Source organism: Tenebrio molitor, chromosome 1 (assembly GCF_963966145.1).
Source record: "Tenebrio molitor chromosome 1, icTenMoli1.1, whole genome shotgun sequence".
In the NCBI taxonomy this organism is placed as follows: Eukaryota; Metazoa; Arthropoda; class Insecta; order Coleoptera; family Tenebrionidae; genus Tenebrio; species Tenebrio molitor.
In genome coordinates, this window is record NC_091046.1 from 35,685,266 (window position 1) to 35,704,994 (window position 19,729).

General features: G+C 33.6%; 3 protein-coding genes across 16 annotated transcripts in view; 1 reads left to right on the top strand and 2 right to left on the bottom strand.

The window, feature by feature from the left end:
* Window positions 1-15,013, top strand: part of LOC138140844 (phosphatidylcholine:ceramide cholinephosphotransferase 2-like) — a 58,006-nt gene extending 42,993 nt beyond the window's left edge. For 13 of the 14 annotated variants that reach the window (XM_069061743.1, XM_069061747.1, XM_069061766.1 and 10 more), the window contains 6 exons: window positions 3,790-3,968; window positions 8,484-8,699; window positions 8,779-8,989; window positions 13,170-13,444; window positions 13,497-13,672; window positions 13,738-15,013. In XM_069061743.1, coding sequence (XP_068917844.1) covers window positions 3,790-3,968; window positions 8,484-8,699; window positions 8,779-8,989; window positions 13,170-13,444; window positions 13,497-13,672; window positions 13,738-13,887 — 1,207 coding nt within the window. In that variant the 3' untranslated portion in view covers window positions 13,888-15,013. Of the gene's footprint in view, window positions 1-3,271; window positions 3,581-3,789; window positions 3,969-8,483; window positions 8,700-8,778; window positions 8,990-13,169; window positions 13,445-13,496; window positions 13,673-13,737 lie in introns of those variants that run through there. The other variant, XM_069061767.1, reaches the window with a different exon arrangement.
* A 3,514-nt stretch (window positions 15,014-18,527) lies between these two features.
* Window positions 18,528-19,292, bottom strand: Ppcdc (phosphopantothenoylcysteine decarboxylase). Its single transcript, XM_069061773.1, has 3 exons — window positions 19,153-19,292; window positions 18,899-19,102; window positions 18,528-18,848 (listed from the first exon to the last, which is right to left on the bottom strand). The coding sequence occupies exons 1-3, from the start codon at window positions 19,249-19,251 to the stop codon at window positions 18,597-18,599; spliced, it is 555 nt and encodes a 184-aa protein (XP_068917874.1). The 5' UTR covers window positions 19,252-19,292; the 3' UTR covers window positions 18,528-18,596.
* LOC138140968 (cytochrome c oxidase assembly protein COX19) lies at window positions 19,261-19,720 on the bottom strand. Its single transcript, XM_069061778.1, has one exon. The coding sequence runs from the start codon at window positions 19,504-19,506 to the stop codon at window positions 19,261-19,263; it is 246 nt and encodes an 81-aa protein (XP_068917879.1). The 5' UTR covers window positions 19,507-19,720.
* Between the last annotated feature and the right edge of the window lie 9 nt (window positions 19,721-19,729).

Sequence of the window (19,729 nt, forward strand, 5' to 3'; positions counted from 1 at the left end):
CTTTATTACTTTGGCCACCGAGAAACCCCACTGGCCACTTCAATCAAGAACAACACATTTTTAAGGAAAATTTGAATGATTTTGGTACCACTGTAAACTAAAGGCATTTCTGGTTGTCAGCTTTGACATTGTTGACAGGAAAATTAGAAATTTACCATCAAAGGTTCATTTTTGTAATATCATAGACATAACCGATATAACCTAATTTTTTTTTAATGTGTCAAGTTAAAACATCCGGTCAGTGCCAATTACGAGATAAAAAAACACAAATATTTTTCAATTGTTTCATTGCCGACAGACTCAGTCATTGTTAATCACGCTGTAGGTACATAGGTATACCGGGACATTTTTTTAACTCTGAACATAGTCCATACTTATTCCCTATGTTCAATTTTAAAAAACACAGATCAATGCATTGTGAGTTGCTATGCAACCAACTATACCGAACACCAGAGATTTTGAAATAATGTTAAAAATTGTTCCGATTGATGGAATTGGTCATATGTTGCATTGGAAATGTCATGCTCTGATTGGCATGGAATAACTGCATTATGTGTATTTCTTCTTCAAACAACTTGACCATTTTGTTAATCTGTCAAGTACCTACTTATTTTCGTTACCTTGGTTACGTGATTACATACATGCATTGACCTGTGTTTTTTAAAACTGAACATAGGGAATAAGTATGGGCTCTATTCAATGTTAAAAAATGTCCCGGTATGATATTTAAGATTTTAAAGAACATAAATATTTAATTTTTTTGACAGCTAAATATATTTTTTGTTTCCAGTAGTTACACCACAGCTGATAAAGTCGTATTTTTTTTTATCGGATATCTAGATATTACGGTTTCGTATTCAGGGTTGATATGCTGTCTGTCAACATTTCTTTACAACATGAAAAAATTAATACATACAGTACCATTTATTTGCCACCACACACAAATAAGATTTAAAAGCATCGGGTGTTCATTTAAATTTATCCTCCAACTTGGCTTTGAAGAGTCGATTGTGAACGCACCACGGATTACAGATCACATCACGGATCAGTTGTTTAAATTTAACCTCACTTTTTGCGTTGCTTGTTTTTATTCTGCAGACGGACGAGTAGTGCGTTCACAATCGACTCTTCAACGCTAACTTTGAGGACACCGATATATTTTTGGTGTACTGTAACCAGCGGTTAAAGTTATACATATACGGGGGACCAGCTAAAATTATCTTAGTGAAAACTATAAACTTAAGTGAAAAACGCCGAAATAAATCAAGTTTGATATGGAAATTCAGCAGCGCAACCTATTCCTCTTCCTCCGGGCCTTTTTAAATATCTTTACAACGATATTTAAAAAAAAGAGTTTTTTCTTCATATTGACTGTTTATGTAACATTAATTTACTAAATATGTATTCATAATTTAAACTATTTGCCTCCGGACAATAATAAAATCTTTGCTCTAATGCATTTCTCCTTCCCGAAATTCTGCAATTGTGGCACACACTCTTTAAGTGTCCCCACTAGAAGTGGTCTAAAGGATTTAAATCATGTAATCTTGTGGACGGCTCGTCTGGGCCGCTTCTGCCAATTCACCACCGATCACGAAATGGGGTATCCAAAAATTGTCTAGCAACGGCAGCGTAATGCGGAGGAGGCAAATGGTTTACGTTTTACATTTTTTTGTGAAGGAAATTTAAATTGATTAAAATCATTCATTCCAAGTGGAATTTTTCTAATAATGAGAGGTAAAACCCAACCCAAAAATGTTAGTATCGTAAATAGAATTTCAAATGCTATACAATATCACTCGACCTTAGTTCTCTATCTTGGCTGATGATGAAGTTACGCTACTGAATTTGTCACTTTTTTGTGTCCCCCTCGTAATCCAGGTGAATACTTTTCCTTGGACCAGCCCCTGTATAATAAAATCTACAACATTTGAGTAAAAAGAATTTCTCGTATTTTGTGATACAGTAATTTTTACAAAATTTAGGAAAGAAAATGAAATAATTAAAACACAAGCTTGAATAAAACAAATTCAAGCATTAAAAGTAAATTGCATACATATTTGCAACAAACATCAGTTTACCCTCTCATCTAATAAGTATTTCCTCAAAATTTAATTCAGTTATTAAGTACTTGTCAACACTGTTCTTTAACGTTGATATACAGGGTGTTGGGTGTTTTAAGTAACACACTTTTCTAAGATCCACAGCTAGGTTAAATGAACAACTTTTCTTAATGACATTTTTTTCAATTTGCTTTTTTTATTTCGCCCAACTAAACTCTGTTTCCACTCTTTGAGAGCCACTGCTCGCAAAAAGTTTAACATAATTAATTAATAATGCAGGTTTGTAAAGGAAAATGCCTTAGCTGCCGCCTTTATAATTTAGAATTCCGGTGAATTTTAAACACTGGTTCTTCAAATTGAAAAAATGATTACTAGAAAAGTATAACACATATTAAAAAATGTTACTAGAATAATAGTTTTATTTTGTCTATTTCTTTACACGGGAGAAGTTTGTTGCCTTATACCCTAAACACCCTGTATATCTATATAAACGTTTGTACACCGATATGGCTCAATAAATAGTTGATTTTTCTACATATATCTGTATTATTGTAAACAGGAATTTGCATAAGCTTTTCAAGCAACAAAAAATAAGAGGAAATGACGTAGATAATAATGCAAATACTTGCTCTGAATGATGTTTTTTTTTCAACGTGTATAATTTCATCATCATACATACTAGATATCGTGATGGTATCGGCACTTTTATTGGCGGAGCCACAATCAGATTCTGATGCACAACAATGCTAATGTAGTAAATACCTATCCGTATTTCATTATAGTTGTGTTATGGTTTTTGTGATGGAAACATATTTTCCAAGACATTGCCGTCACTTAGGTGAACAAAAGGAGTCATTTAGATGATAGTCAGTTGTCACACAATTTTGAGTTATTCTCGTTCAAAAATTTCTACTCATAACTTAGGTTTGGCAAATGCTTGAGTATCATTTCACTACTAATTAGTATTACAGGGGTCATTAAAATTTACGTAGAAATTAGTAAATAAATAAAAATTCTATCTTAGATATTCTACGTATATAACTGAGCACTAAACTTCACATAAATTTTAGATAGTGTTTTACGAAGACGAAATGTTCAAAACAACGGTATTACATACTCCAGGGACAAATCGTCTATTTTTAGGTAAACAATAACAAGAAAATTTTATTCTTTATAAAAATTACTGTTTGCCATCGTGTGCAGCTGACGAGCTCAAAATAAATTTGGCGGACCTGAAATTAACTCCCACAAAACGGACCTTATCAGAATGTGTAAAAATCGCGAATCAGACCACAGCACTGTTCGACTTGTTCATCTTTCGTAATAAAAATGCTTAACGTTAATTTGCTCGAATAATTTGTACGTCGAAGATCGTGAGTTAAACTTAATTAAGTCGTCATTACGAGAACTACACTCGAACCAAGTGGCAGACTCGAAGCCAGACTGTGTAAAAAATAAGATGGTTCGATGCTCCGAATATCGTGACTGCAATAACAACTTGTGTATTCCACCGAAAGGTAATGTTGGAAAACTGACGCAACTCCTCATACTGAAACAAAACATAACAGGAACTCCACACTCATGTTTTGCCAACCTAAATCGGCATCACTAGATGTTGCGGATTCCATTATGTTTAGGTTTAATGCGCGAGGTTAGTTCTGTTTTTAAACATCGCGCGGACAAGCGCAAATACATTTTTCTAATCGGTCGTTTGTTCTTGTTTCAGAATGGTATTAGAGCCCAAGTTCGTTGACTATGGAAGTATCCATCCAACAGCAGATGTGCCTCAGCTTCAACAGCATAACTCTTCACATGCCTTATTGAGCCCACGCTCAGTCCTATCTCTACCTCCTCTCGACGACGAGGAACCGCCAAATACCTCCAAAGGAACGAATATGACGCAAGGTACATTATAGCCCTTTATGTCGGTCGTTAAACGTTCCTGACAACAATGAGATTAGTATATGTTTGGAGGCTATTCTTAGATTTTGTTTATCGCTACGTTAAATTTCACTTGAGATTTCTTGTCGTAAAAAATCACTAGTAGGTAACAGATGAGCCGACAAAATAGGTAAACGAAAGCGAATCTTAAATAATGCTTAACTCCAAGGCAACAACCATCAACAATGCCAAACACGGTACTCTTACAAATAAGTATAACTATAGTTTTAAGTTAACTACATTGTTGTACATATTAAGGGTCAATCTGAGACGACTGTTCCAGTATCTAATTTTTAACAAAGCCAGAACGTTAGTTGATAAATCATAAACGCATTTCCTAGGGAAAATTAAGCAAAACCAACGTTAAAATAGTTCGACCAGAATTTCCGTTATGACTCACACAGTTCTCTTCTGTTGGGTCTGTTACACACGATTTCGTAATGATTTGCCATTACCTCTTGATGATTATACGTGCACAAGTAACTATCAATCATTTAAATTTTTCTTACCGTTTGAAATAAATTATACAACACTTTAAAAACACCAAATATGATTTTGTGGAAGAGCATCAATTGAAACCGGATCATTTTAGTAGTTTTTAATTTTTAAGAATTTAATGACACGAGTATTACAAATTTACTAAAGAAACTTCCATAATTTTTAAATAGAAGTATTTAAGAATCACGAATGTCTTTTATAAAAGAAAGAAAATAAATGAATTGTAAATAAATCAACATTTTTAAATTCTGCTGTACTTACACTCCACGAAACGATAAGTTAGACTATTATCTCCTTTATGTTTATTGTTCTGTTCCTTTGAATTTGTTATTAGAAACATGCATTCCCAGTTTCATATTTACTTGTTACTTTCGAAGAATACCGATATGCTGAAAACAATTCTAATAGTAAGCCGATGTTGTAAACAATATCGTATAAGTACATTTTTACTAAATATCTGACTACACTTTGCAAATCACATCACAATATAAAAATGTTCTTTTTAAATGTTAAATTTTATATAAAAACAGCTTCTACATACTTGTTTTTAATAAATTGTCTTCTTTTTGAGACACATTAATTGTTCAACTCTTTTACGTTTTCACTGCGCCAGTAAACTTATTTTTCACGGGAGTATTAAAAAAAAACAGAAAACATAGTTATTTTTGTATTAAGTGCGCAAAGTGATTGTTTTTTGTTGGGGCATGAGAATGAGTTTTTGGTCGAGACCGTCAGGTCGAGAGTTCAAACTCATTCGAATGCGCCAACAAAACAATCATCTTGCGCACGAAATACAAACACTATTTTTTCTACAACAGCATTTTAAAATTTTTGAATTTTTTAATTTTTGTAAAATTTTCCTTGGATGCTAAAATATTCGTCAAAAAGTTTCCTTGGGTGCTAAAATATAACTATTTTAGCATCCAAGGAAACTTTTTGACAAATATTTTTTCACTATCAAAAATGACATACTTTGCGACTTGATAACGATGCATAAATGTCACGTTTTTTTGACAGTTGTAGAAAAAATATTTTTTTAACGTACGGTTGGTGGACAAAAAAAACTGGGACAAAAATGACAACTATTCAAATCGAAATTTGACAAATTTGCACCGTTTAATTCAGGCTTGCGAACAAATAGGTTAACTATGATATGATGACATAAGACAAAAATGCTACGTGTGACACTTACAAACATCAAATCGAATTTTAGATTTCATTCGTTTTCAATTCCTTTTTTAAATCCACACAATTTATAAAAACACGTAGGTAAAGGTAAATTGAATACCTATATATTGCATATTTGTTTTAAACAAGTTGTTAACGAACAAAAAACCTAAACCTAATACTTCGTCATTGCACCATTATTATCAATGACCATCTGTAATCGGCGTGCCATTGATGATACCAACTCCCTGGCATATTCGGGTGATATCTCGTGCTAAGTATCAACAATTCTTTGTTGCAGTTGTTGGACAGTATTTGGACGAAACTCATTTTTATACATAATTGAGGTCATACGGCCCCAAATATTTTCTATCGGATTTATGTCTGGTGACATAAAGAACTCTCTAACACGACAGTTATCGTCTTAAAATATAAAATTTCGTTCAGCAAACACATGTGTGACTGAGGGAAGCATTATCTCCCTCAGAATTCTAACATAGACCGGTGCTGTTAGCCTCTCCTCCACAAGTGCACAAACTCCTGGGCCCCTAATGCTGATGCATCCCCCTACGTTGACTGTAAATCGTCCACTTCAATTGGTGGCGTGAACGTATTCTTCATTATATCTTGTCCCAACAGGTCTATATATGCAGAGTCGTCCACTGTTAGAAGACTGAAATATCTTTTCATCAGAAAAGACTACCGCATCCCATATATTTTGATGAATATATTCTTGAGCAAACATAACTCTTTGTTGTTTATTCTGTGCAGTTAAAAAGATTTTATTTGCTGCACATCTATTATTTAATTCAGGTTTCTTTATTCTTCTTCTTGTTGTGTTTAAAGAAGCAGGAAAATTCGTCTCCTGTCGAGCTCTGATGGCGGTTTGAAATGGATGTAAACGAAGAACGTTTATCATCTCAAAATCTTCATTATCTGTGGACGGCCAGAGCCTGGTCTTCTTACTCGTACAATGTTACCAAACGTTTTAAGTTTTTATTTGGCGAGCAAAACAGTGTTTTTGCTAACGTTTAGCTCGTTAGCAATTGCTCTTATGGTAATACCCTCCCCAAGGCGTTGTCTAATTACGTGTTTTTGTAATTCTTTCAGATTTGGCATTATATCTGACAAGATAACTGTCAGCAGTGATTGTAAAAGTCAATTTTATTTTGACTTTATTTTGACAATTAAGAGCTTGATACAAACGTAAGAAATTTTGCGTGTCCCAGTTTTTTTTGTCCACCAACCGTACATAACACATCACCTCGTTAAATTCGCATTTTTAACCTGAGGCTCAGATTTGTTTATAATCGAGTCAAGTTTATTACAAACTACGGTTTAAATATTCTTGTACATTTACTTTCGTCAAACGAATATATTACAACGAAGTAGGATCTCACCTCGATTAATTTGAACATTGTTTTCGCCAAGCTTTAATCTCTGGCAAATTAAAAACTGATCGGAATGCCAATGAAAAAATGAAATGAGAAATCTATTTTTAATAAGTTGAATAAGTCTAGAAAAATCGCCTCACCAAATTCTTAATGGTGTTTCTTTTATTTTTGAACAACAACAAAACAAGCGTACAATAATCGTTATATTGACGCAAACGAAAATAATAACTTAATGTTTGTGCTTGTATTTAGTAAGATTGAAGCAGTGCCACACGTAGATGTGTCAATAAGTTATTAGAGCTAATTGTTTTTTTACTGTTAATGGATATAGGTTAGACCTACATACGTTTTCTGCCTCGCTCTCCTGTTAATTGTACATCATTGTGCGACATGTATTTATTATTACTTTTGATCTTTTAGTTGCCAAAAAATTTACTTATTTCACTATTATATCAGTTAAAATCTTGCAAAACATTTGGAACCGTTTGAAACTCGTGTAGACACAAAAACTAAGGGATCTTTCCTTTTGAACGTGTCATTGTTAAAGTTAATTACTGCCGCCACTTTACTTAAGTAATGTTAACATTAAATACGTCTGAATTCTATTGTATTACTATAATTTAGATTAGATAGAACGCTAGACAGAGTTTTTATTATTGGCCTGAACAGTCTTGGTTAATATTCCACAGCATAATGGAATGTTTAGTTCTCATTGTGGTGACTGTTTACTTTCTGCAAATTTACTTTTCATAATAAATTACAATGAACAGTTTTAGTAAGTACCATTTTATCCTGTAATACTTCATTCAAGTAAGTGTACTATGACGGACAATAAAGTTAGGCCGGCAAATTTCTGACATTTCAAAAAAGTCAATGCAAGCGACCATTTATTGTCATTATGACTGATATGTCAGTTTGTCAAACTGAAAGTTTTCAAGCTGTTTGGCGTTTCCTTCGCCCTTTTCGTAACTTGTAGATCATGACGCACTAGCATAACTGATTTGTAGTAGCACTTCTCTCTGGTGCACGCTTCTTGTTCCAATTTTAATTTTGATTATCGCTGTCACGATGACAAGAATGACAAAAATCGAAAATGGGGTTAGTTGAACATAATGCCAGCTTCACATTTTGATGTCAAGGCAATGACAGGCCGGCCTAAATTTATTGTCCGCCATAGTACGTAATAGTCGTAAGTTTTATTCTTAAATCGGAGTTTTGTGGTAGGAACAGGGTAGGTAACTTGATTAATACGTTTAGGGGACATATGCAGCCGCTTAGTCCTGGTACACGTAAATATTAAATTACTTGAACCGCGATAACCAGAAAGGCAGGGAGACCGTTTAAGCTGGCCCGCGATACGCTTAATCCGAAAAACTTAATCTCAAGTTCGGTTTCATTGTGTGAATCTTCGTGTTCGCAGGAGATTTATATCAAAGACAGCCTTTATTGCCTAATCCGGGAAAGGCCGACAAATGGGGCCACAACGCACACAGTTCCTCCGGTCAAGAGTACTACGAGGACGAAGACGATATCATACAAAAAACTAACGAGAGCAATGGCGTCATCAAAATCAACATGCCACCTCCCACAAGGGAGGAACCCAGGTTCCCTCAAGAACGGTGGAAAACTCTGTTAGGTATGTAGATCTTGTTGTGATGTGGTGATGCCATCGCTTTTGTTTATGATATCGTTACACAAAATTGTATAATTTTCAGCTGCGATAATTATGGCCTTTAACTTCGTACTGACGCTCATATCTTTGTCTCTCGTACACGAACGGGTACCCGATCGAAAGGTATATGGTCCCCTTCCTGATGTGTTCCTCGACAACGTACCTGCTTTCGACTGGGCTTTAGATGTATCAGAGTACATTATCATAGTTTGTGTAAATTCGTGCATCATATCTATCTTTTTTCACAAGCATAGGTAAGCAGTATCATGTAAAAGTATCCCAGAGTTAAGGTAGCAGTTTTCGAAAAATACCCTTTTTTAAGTTTTGTCCACGTTGTATGTGTCACACCAAAGTATGTATTTTTACATATAAGTTAATGAAACTTCCAGTTATTTCTTTCAAATGATTTCTGTGAAACACTCAGTTCACTTCATATATACGTTACACTCGTTTTTTTCTAAGAACCAATATTTTGTGTCAAATTTTCTAAGATAAACCATTAACAGTTGTATATTTGTGACTGTTCAGGTTTATACAGGGTCATTATAAATTATTGTCCCATTGCAGTAGGCGTTGGTGGCGTAGTTGGATGTGCCACAAGCCTTATGACATGAGTGAGACTAGTATCGCCGATAGGTGGCGATACTGGCGGTAGTGGAAATCTGTCTCCTATACTTAGGCCGTCCAACAGCTGGAGTAATAAATAAACTGGCGCGATCTTCGCGTGATTTTCGGGGGATGGTTTCGTATTGGGTAAAGGGCGCGAGTTAAAAAATATGGTGCAGCTTCAATGCACGCGGCTGAAATTTTCAACACACTATTTATTCTATCAATTCATTCTCCACAACTCAACAAATCACAATAAAATTACACAATTTCAGTATTATCACATATTCTTGACTGATGCTTTAAATTTTCCGCACAAAACTAAAATTTTGCGAAGCAATGTAAATCAGGCTTTTCATGGCGTCGCTACGAACTATCAGCTGAACATTTACTCCAGTTGTTGGCCGCCTCAAGTATAGTTTGTCTAACGTTGCGAGGCTGGCGGCACATCCAAATATTTTTTTTTGTTATTTTACTTATTTTTCAAAATAAGTACCGTCAAATTGACTGACGTTTTCAAATTTTGTTTGTGTTACCAACACAAAAAGATACTAAAAACAAAAGAATTTGAATTTTGTGGTAATTCAATACAACAAAATTAAAATCCCTTTCAGTTACTCAGGTCAAAAAAAAAAACCTATTACAAAATAAAGTCCATTCAAAAAACCACCAACCTTCCATTTTTCTATTTAGTAAGTGTAAAATTTGGTGAGAAATTTATCGGAGGTTCGTGTGAATTCTGTTCTGGGCATGCTTAAGTAAAAATAATAAGAATTAATAAATAAATGGGACGTGCTGAGCAATAATAAAACAATTTGAACAAAATTCAAAACAATTGAATTTTATTTTGAATCAAATAAATGTCATGATTTATAATTACCAACATAGTACGAAAAAATAACTACCTAGGGTTTTTTAAATTTTACCAACCCAAAGCAAAACAGGTGATAGTTTTTTTTTGCAACCAACTGTAATATCAACGAGAAATTACTCCTTGTTCACGATCTTTTTGGGACCGAGTTGACTATGTCCATCTAGTGATTTTGTTGGCAGTACCTCGGTGGTCGGTGGTTACTAAATTCCCTAAAGGAAATTGACACTTTTTGTGTTAAGTTAGGTACAGTTAGGGACACGGAATTTCGGGCATCATTTTTCTGTCATTTCAAAAAATTGCAATGTAAATCACTCTTTATTGTCAACGTGACATTCAAAAGTCAAATTTTGAAATTTATTTTCTGTTCACATCAATCGCATGTCAATCAAAATCGTCGCAAACGGTAAAATTGAAGTTAATAATGTAAAGCTTATTTTACATTTTTTGACGGTATATTGACAGTGATGCCCGAAATTCTGCGTCTCGAACTGTACTGTCGCGAGTAATAAATTTTGGTCGTCAAGGTCATTCTTTGACGCAATGGAAAGTGCTTTAATGTGAAACGGGCATAACCTCTAATAAATTCTATTTGTCTTGTCAAGATCTTGTCAACTTTTTGGAAATCTCAACTGGGTTGCCACCCTAGCTTCTGACACATCCGTCTCTATCAGCGAAATAATTTTTACTCTGTTAAAATACGATATTGGAGCCATAATTTTGAATGTTTACAATAAAACTTTGACCATTTTTTTTAATTGACGTTTTTATTGACATTGGCCCTAATTAAACAGGCAAAATTTTTAATTTGTGACAGTAGCGGGAAATTTCAAAATGACCTTGAGGACCAAGATTTAATGCTCGCGACTGTACTATTGGGAACATAAAAAGTGGGACATCAAATTTCTGTTAGTTTTGAAAAATTCGATGTACAGTGTGGAATAAAATGATTTACATCTAGTTACCTTTCCATTACCCTTGTAAAAATACGAAATGCCGCTTTACAAAAAAAAAAAAGAAAGCCTAACCTCAAAATATTCCAAATTTCCAAATATGTGATTTATTGCGAAGGGATGATATGAATGCAAAGTAGAGATTGAAATTAAAAAGGAGCTAACAAAAGCAAGTCACAGCTAGTGTTGAAAGTGGCCACCAACGTTTGTTAATTCAATTTAGTAAATTGTAACAATTGTCAATTCGATTGATGACATTTATTGACAGAACTAATAGTTCGGCACTTCGAAAAAAAAAAGTAGAGCGGTAGAGGAAAATTTACGTGTGCAAAAATTCCAAAAGTAACTAGATGTAAATCATTTTATTCCACACTGTAGTTCAAGCTTTATTGTCATTTTTTTTACACTATTCTAAAGTCCATTCATTTTGTATTGAACTTTTCAAGGTCAAATAATTTAAATTTTGGCACTAATGATGTTTTGTAAATAGTGACATGCATATAACCAACATAATGTGATTTAGCAATGCTCAATTCAACGTTTACGGTGTTTACCTGCATGTCACTATTTACAAAACATAATTACAAAGCCAAAAAATAAAATTATTTGACCTTGAAAAGTTCAATACAAAATGAATGGACTTTAGCTGGCAGTTTAAAAATTTATTTTATACTCCTATTTTCCTTTTCCAAATGGCCTCTTCTTTTGATAAAGATGGATTTTGATTGGGACTTTGCATTAAATAAATATTCACTACGTGCTTACTTACAGTCATTCCCTACAACCTACAATACTTAATGACAACGCCAATCAATTCAAAGTAGGGTTAGAATCAGATAAGGGTTATTTCACATTAAAAGTCAAGACAATGACGTTGATGTCCCACTTTTTTTGCCCGCAATAGTACATTGTTGCCGGACCTCTTATATCTGGCCTGTCCTTTTTAAATTGGAAGTATGTACCGTGTGAACAACAATAACAATTACTGATTGAGTTGGAAATAAATTCTGGTGACTTTTATGTCATGTTCCAACGAGAAAACCATTTTATTAATAAAAGAGTACAAAAACCAAGACGTTTAAATATGAAATGTATACCAGCTGTCAATAGTGTCAATAAAACAAACCGAAATAGGTACAAATCAGTCTTGAAAATTTCATGTAAATTTTTTTATTGCTAACTGAAACAGTTATTGTTGCTCACCCTGTATTTAGTACCTATCGTTTAATGGAAAATTTTCAATTCCAAATTTTTTGTTGTATAATAACAGAATTATTTTGGCAATTTTGACTTTTCCTTTGACGGAAAATTAAAATTATTTTTACACATTTAATAAATTTCTTACGAATATTAAAATAATAAATCTGGCAATGCGGTGGCAAGAAAATGTCGAACAGACACTAACAGAAAAAAAAATTGCTTCCGTTGCATCACTGAATCAGTTAATCCAATATGAAAAAAATATATATACCGGGTGATCAAGAAGGACTGTTTAAGTTGGCAGTACAATTAAGAAAATTTTTTAATTCGGTTATTTATAACACTGCAACCGGATATGTTTTGTTGGTTTATTTGACAAATATCTGATGTAGGTATAGCATTAACAACGACAAGCCATCAACAACCGAAAGTTACTCCTGTTATACGATTTAAAATACAATTCAGTGTTACCAACTTAAACAGTCCTATTTGATCACCCCGTATATGTATACATTTACTCGGTCCCAAAAAGATCGTGAACCGCTTATAGGATTCGAACTTTTAGGAAAATTACGTTTTTCATGTACGTAACTAGAATTTTCAAAAATAAAATAAAAAATAAATAAAGACTATCTTGTTCTCATTTTCAATGTTCAACAGTTTTGTAGTAGAATTCTGTTTCGTCGTAGTTGTTTCCTTGAAAAAAAAAAAGTTACAGAAGACGCGAGACGACTAAAGCTACCTGACCTAATTCTGGGATACCTGCTCGTTTTATTGACTCTAAAAATGGATCATCTTTTTCAGGTTTATAGTATTTAGGAGGATGTTTTTAATTATGTCTCTACTGTACATGTACCGGTCCATCACCATGTACGTCACAGTGCTGCCTATAGCAAGTAAAACATACTTTTGTTCACCGAAATCAAACGAAACATCCCCTTTGACGGTCGCCAAACGAGTCCTCAGTCTGATGTCAGGGTTCGGATTGTCCGTGAACGGAAAACACGTTTACTGCGGAGATTTTATCTACAGCGGACACACGGTCATTTTAGTACTTAGTTACCTCTTCATCGCGGAATGTGAGTAAAATGAAACCACCCGAAAAACAAAAGTTATAGAGATTGGTTGCAGATACCCCGAAAAAGCTATATCCGCTTCATTGGTTTTACTGGGTCCTGGGCGTCATCGGCGTGGTGATGTTGCAACTGTCACACGGCCACTACACCGTGGACGTCGTCTTAGCTTATTTTGTTACAACTAGGATTTTTTGGACTTACCACACACTGGCAAACAACGTTAATCTCAAGGTATATTAGTGCCGAAGGAATTTTTCACCGTTATTAATTAATAATAATAATTTTTTCCTTTTCAGCAACATTCGCCAAACAACTTATTAGGTCGGGAGTGGTGGTTTTGTTTCTTTCTTTACTTTGAAGGGAACGTGGGGGGCCCAATACCGAGACAATTTGACTGGCCTTTACCGTGGCCGAGGAGATTTCATTCAAAAAGTCGGGATAGTTAGTGCAGTGTGTGTTGTAAAAAGTGGCGAAAAACTGTATCAAATTTTATTATATGTGATAAAAAATAATGTGTAGCGCCTTAACTGACTTGCTCTTTATACATATTTATCTATATACCTATACATACTGTTAGATTTTTCTGATATTTTTAATATGTATCAGTGTATTTCAGTGGAACAGTACATAAACAAATTTTTATGTGGGTGGGTAATTTCTGTCTTAATGATTTGTAAATATTTGGGTTTTTGCACTCTACAGAGAATATTATTTATACTTTTACATTTTAGTTAAGATCGCCGCTATTACTGCAGACGATTTAATAAGGAAACTAAATTAAAACTAAGCTGTGCCAAGTAGGTAATGTAAAATGTAAAAGTAATGAAAAAAAAATTTAATGCGATTTTCTTATTGAATCTCTGAATTGTTAACAGTTCCATTTTTAATTTGTGATAATATTAGTAGAATGCAGCATTTTTTAAAACAAAATTATTGGGTAGATACCTATTTTTGTTACGAGTATACAATATGTAGACGCAGATACATTTTTACGAACTTTTATATTACAAAATACTCCATTTTTTTAATGAACGTCCCCAGAATTTCACATTTTTATTATGTATATTAATAGCTCGAATTGGTAGGTACATATTTTATTGTTTCCTGATAATTAAATGTAAAATATTGTTGATTTTGTGTTTATATTGTTCAAATTTAAACTACAGGTGGATAACTAAATTCATGGTATTAATATCTTTCAAGGAATTGGTGTTTCTTTGTGATAGAAGTTGTGAAACTTCAATTTACATAAATAAATATAATGTAAGCTTTTTAGATCTGTGAATGTAATATTTTAGATATAAAACGAAAAGTGAAAAACTGTCACTCTCTTGCCTACAATAATCTCTTAAAACCTTTGAATGTAAGTTATTGTATTTTTTTGTATTTATTGCCCGTTTTCAGTTTATTACTCAAAGGTAACATTGATGATGAAATGTCTACCAGAAATATTATAGTTATAGATACAATAAATAATTTATATCTCACATTTGTGATGGTTTGTAGTTGCAAAAAATATTATATCAATGTTGATTTCATATAAATTGTTGAAATAAACAGATATTTTACTCATTCCAATGCCATTATTATTCAGGTGATTATTAAATGGTACTGCAGTATTGTTAGTATCATTATTGTCTCAATTTCTGAATTCATCTCACTTACGAAGTTCTGTACCTATATGTATAATAACAGAAATTGTTCTACAAAAACAATCTGTCTAACAAGAAATTGAATTGAAATATTAATGTGCTCCTAGCTTAGAAACAGAGTTTAGGTCAATAGTAAAAACTGTTTTAAATTTTACAACGGAACAGAACTATACAAACTGAAGTGTGTAACGTCGTCAATAAAAGTGGTTCATAAAAAACAAAGTAAATAACTAGCACTTATTCGTAATACATACAACTAAACAATAATAAAACAGGTACTAATATACCTAGGTAATTTTCAATGTTCTACTACACTCAAGAGCATAACTATAGCACCACCCGCGATTTTCCAGATTTTTTCCCTAAACCTTTAGTTAAGATAATATGGCTTTAGGGAATCATAAAACAATCAAAAAGAATAATAATCAGCAAGTGTAGTGCCAGTTGTGAACAAATTGTGTGATTTATTGCAGAAAAACTGAAAATTCAAATGTGCATAACTATAGCACCACGCAATTTTAAATAACAAAAGTAAATAAAATGAAAGATGACTGTGGCCCGGGCCATGCCACGACTATCTAACATAAACAATCGATAAATTGTTATCAACAATAGTCATTAATTCGTTAGAGTCAAGTTCAAAATGCCTCGTGGTTGTTATTTTTCTGAGTTGGAAAAGGGTAAAATTTTGGTTTTTCAAAATGAAGGGCGAAATCTCTCGAAGAATTAATTGAACGATTCCGCAAAGTTGTGTCAAATTATTTAAGCAACTCTGCTGAATATGACACAAACAAAAAGGGCAGCCCAAGGAAAAGCGGTTTCGCCTAGGACTGTGAGAAGAATAATTGTCACAGCAAGCAACAGTTTGAAAAGTTGCCCAAGAATGTGGAGCGAATGTCTCACGATGGACAATAAGAAGGATTTTGAGTAAAAATGAACATATCGTACGTCAAAAATTGAAATAATCTCCAAGACTCCTTTTTAGACACAAAACCGCTAGGTTGGAATTTGTCCATCAGAACATGAACTGCCACTAGGAAAATTCAACCTAAGAATTTTCAAAAAATTTAAGTTTTTTTGAAGCATATTCTTTTCAGATAATTTTTCCTGATGAAAAAAATGTTTAAATTAGATGGGCCAGACGAATTTAATTGCTATTGGAGAGATTTGAGAAAAGAACCGCAATACTTTTCCAAACGAAACTTTGGTAGTGGCACTCTAAAGGTGTGGGGAGCGTTCACCAAAACAGAGGTTCTAACGCTAGCTTACCTGTCAACACAAATGAATAGCAGGGAATATCCTGACGTTCTCGAAGAAGATTTGATATCTTTTTTAAACAACAACAACAATCAACAATTGCTATTCCAACAAGATAACGGCGAGAAACACGTCAGCAGAAAGTCGATCAGGTCGTTCGAAGTTCAAAATATCGATTTATTAGAGTAGTCCTCCTGTTCCCCGGACATGAACCCAATTAAAAACCTTTGGGGCACCTTGGTTCGTCGACTGTATCAGGATAACAAACACTACGAAACCATAAATGAACTCAAAATTGCTCTAAATGGTTGGACCAATTTAGAGCCTGAAACACATAACAATTTGGTAGACAGCGTGAACTCTAGAATCTTTGAGCTAATTAGGAAAAATGGGGGAGGGGGCAACCCACCATTACTGACTTAAAAGAACGTTTTGTAAAAAAAAAATTGACATGTTATTTAAAATTACGTGGTGCTATAGTTATGCACATTTGAATTTTCAGTTTTTCTGCAATAAATCACACAAATTGTTTACAACTGGCACTACACTTGCTGATTATTATTCTTTTTGATTCTTTTATGAGTCTCTAGAGCCATATTATCTTAACTAAAGGTTTAGGGAAAAAATCTGGAAAATCGGGGGTGGTGCTATAGTTATGCTCTTGAGTTTACATTACTTACCTACATTAATTAGATTCGTAAAAATAAAAGAACCGTTTTGGTAATTAATTATGTTACCAATTATAATTAAAGATGCCTAAATAATAAAAATCTTAAATATTTAAAAGGTAAAAGTGATGAAGCGTATCCGATAAATTTTATAATCATGAAATTACGATGGATGGCGCAATTTCTTCCCACTATTCCTACCAAAGTGAAGGTCAAGAAAAAACAAATCTCAATAACCACACTCGAAAAACAATCTATTTATAAAGCAAAGTTGTCGTTATGATAATACAATTCGATTTTCTTTTTTATAAAATCATGAACTCTGATTCATCATCGTTTTATATAACAACTTACAGTGAAGACGAAAGAATTGGTGGGTCTAACCTACGCCACAGCGTTTCACTAAATTTTGATTCGCTTTAGTTTACACATTCTTTTATTTTTAGAAAAAGCTTTACGGGAAGAAAGAAGGTTGCGCAGTAAAAAAGCTTCCGATGAAGACCTAGTTAGAAAACAAATGTTTGAAAGTCATTTTCACTCAGATTTACGGATATTCACTCTGCCAGGTCTCACGTTTCACGCATTTCGCCACCTGAAAATAAAATTTTCATTCCAACCAAAAGCAATCACGAATTTTGTCAATCAAAACGTCAAATTTTACGTTTCGTTGAAATACACTGGGAAGTACTGGAGAATCAGAAGAGATTCGCTTCCTGCCAATTATAAATGGAAGATATACAAAATGTTTTATGACAAAGAATCATTCACAGTACACGACGAAAATATTTTTTCGGCTTTAATGAAAATTTATGAAATTTTGGTTGTTTGGTCAAGAAGACATGAAACATTTCGTCTCAATAAATTTGAGGTAAGTTTTTTCGCTTCGTGAAGACTCGTATTTTAATCACATTTCAGAGATATAAAAAAGGTGATGATGTGGAACTGGACTCTGATGATGAAGAATTATTTTTAAATCAAGAAGACAGAATAACGCTGTACCAAAAGAGAGTCAAAGTGCTGCGGCGCATGTTACCTCCTAGGAACTGATAATAATTTATGTGATTTGCACTTGTTTTTACACAGTATTATTTTTATGAAAATGGCTTTATTGTTGAACGCTTTTTGGTTGCCTTTTTATATTATTTAAATGACATGTATTTTTTTCTTTATAATTATAACCGTTGCTTTACAAAATCTGTCTGAAATGTAGCATTCTTTTTTAACATTTGATAGTTGTACCTTTACCTAGACCAAAGTCAAGTCACGTTACATGATGAGCATACAAGTTCTTTACTCCAGTCGCTTGGTGAAGGGATATTAGGTGGGGATGTGCAGCAAGGCTATTTCGTTCGAACGTTCTGTGATTCGACCAGGTCCATTTATTAGTAAATAAGACTGGTTGCTATTGGTTGGATATTTGGATCGCGCAAGTTTCCCCCACCAAATGTTCCTTCAGCCCCTAACAGAACTCTACCTACGTGTGCTCAAAAAATATGGAAATTAAAAAAATTATCAAACAAATTAATGTTTAATTAGATTAAAAATACACATCATGTAAAAGTTCAGTTTCTTCAAATGCTATGTTATAAAACTTTCTACTACCCCAATGATTGTATCAACTTCAGCCATTGCTCCAGCCCCAGTATCTCCACAAATAAGAGTTTTTTCAATTACAGGAACATGTTTATAGCCCCAAGAAACAAGTGAGTTTATCTGAGTCACAGTTAAAGGATGTTGATACATTTTTGTATTCATTGCGGGGCAAAAAATTAAGGGTTTTGATAATTCCCATGCCCTTGCTGTACAAGTTAAAAGATTATCACACAAACCCTGAAACATATTTTTAATAAAAAATGTTTTTTTTAGCATTTTAAACATACATTTGCAATTTTAGCCAAGGTATTTGCATCTAATGGAGCAATCACAAATATGTCAGCCCATTTCCCTAATTCAATGTGAAGTACAGGATCACCTCTTTTGCTCCAAACTGCCCACTCATCTGAATCTTGAAATATTTCTGCATCAGTGTGAATGTCTTTTTCATCAAAAAAATGTTTGGCATGCTCAGTCACTACAATTCGAACCTAAAATACGCCATTTTAAAGTGCTGCAAGTATCTTTCACAATACATTACTTTTATTTGTGGATGATTTAAAACTAATAAGCCACTAACCAATTGCGGTAATTTCATTGTGGCAACGCTGCCAGTGCACCCTATTAGAATGTTTACCATTTTACAAGTTTATTTCTGCAACTCTAAACCTAGTTTTTTCCACTCTTCTTTTGCCATAAGATGGTTGTCCATTCGACAACCTAAATACTCTCGAGCTTCGTTCCTGCAAGCTGAATTATCGTTGTTATTTCCATTCAAACATTTCATATAATTAATCATCAATTTTCGGCAAACACCGTCATGGTCTAATGGAAAACTGCCTTTATCTGGAGGTGTCGGCGTGAAGGTTTTTTGACCAAATGTCATAGACGACATTGATCGAGGTTCGCTGATTCGTTCTTATAACCCACAAATGCAATGGACCACGTTTTCCACTATTTCACTATTAATTTTAAACAAATTATTTTTATAATAGTATAATTATTATATTAAAATGGTAAAATTTTCACTGCTAGGTTAAGATTACGGCTTTTGTTATGGATTAACTTTAAGTCACGTACAGTCGTTCACCGTAGACGTAGAATCCTAGCGTCACAGC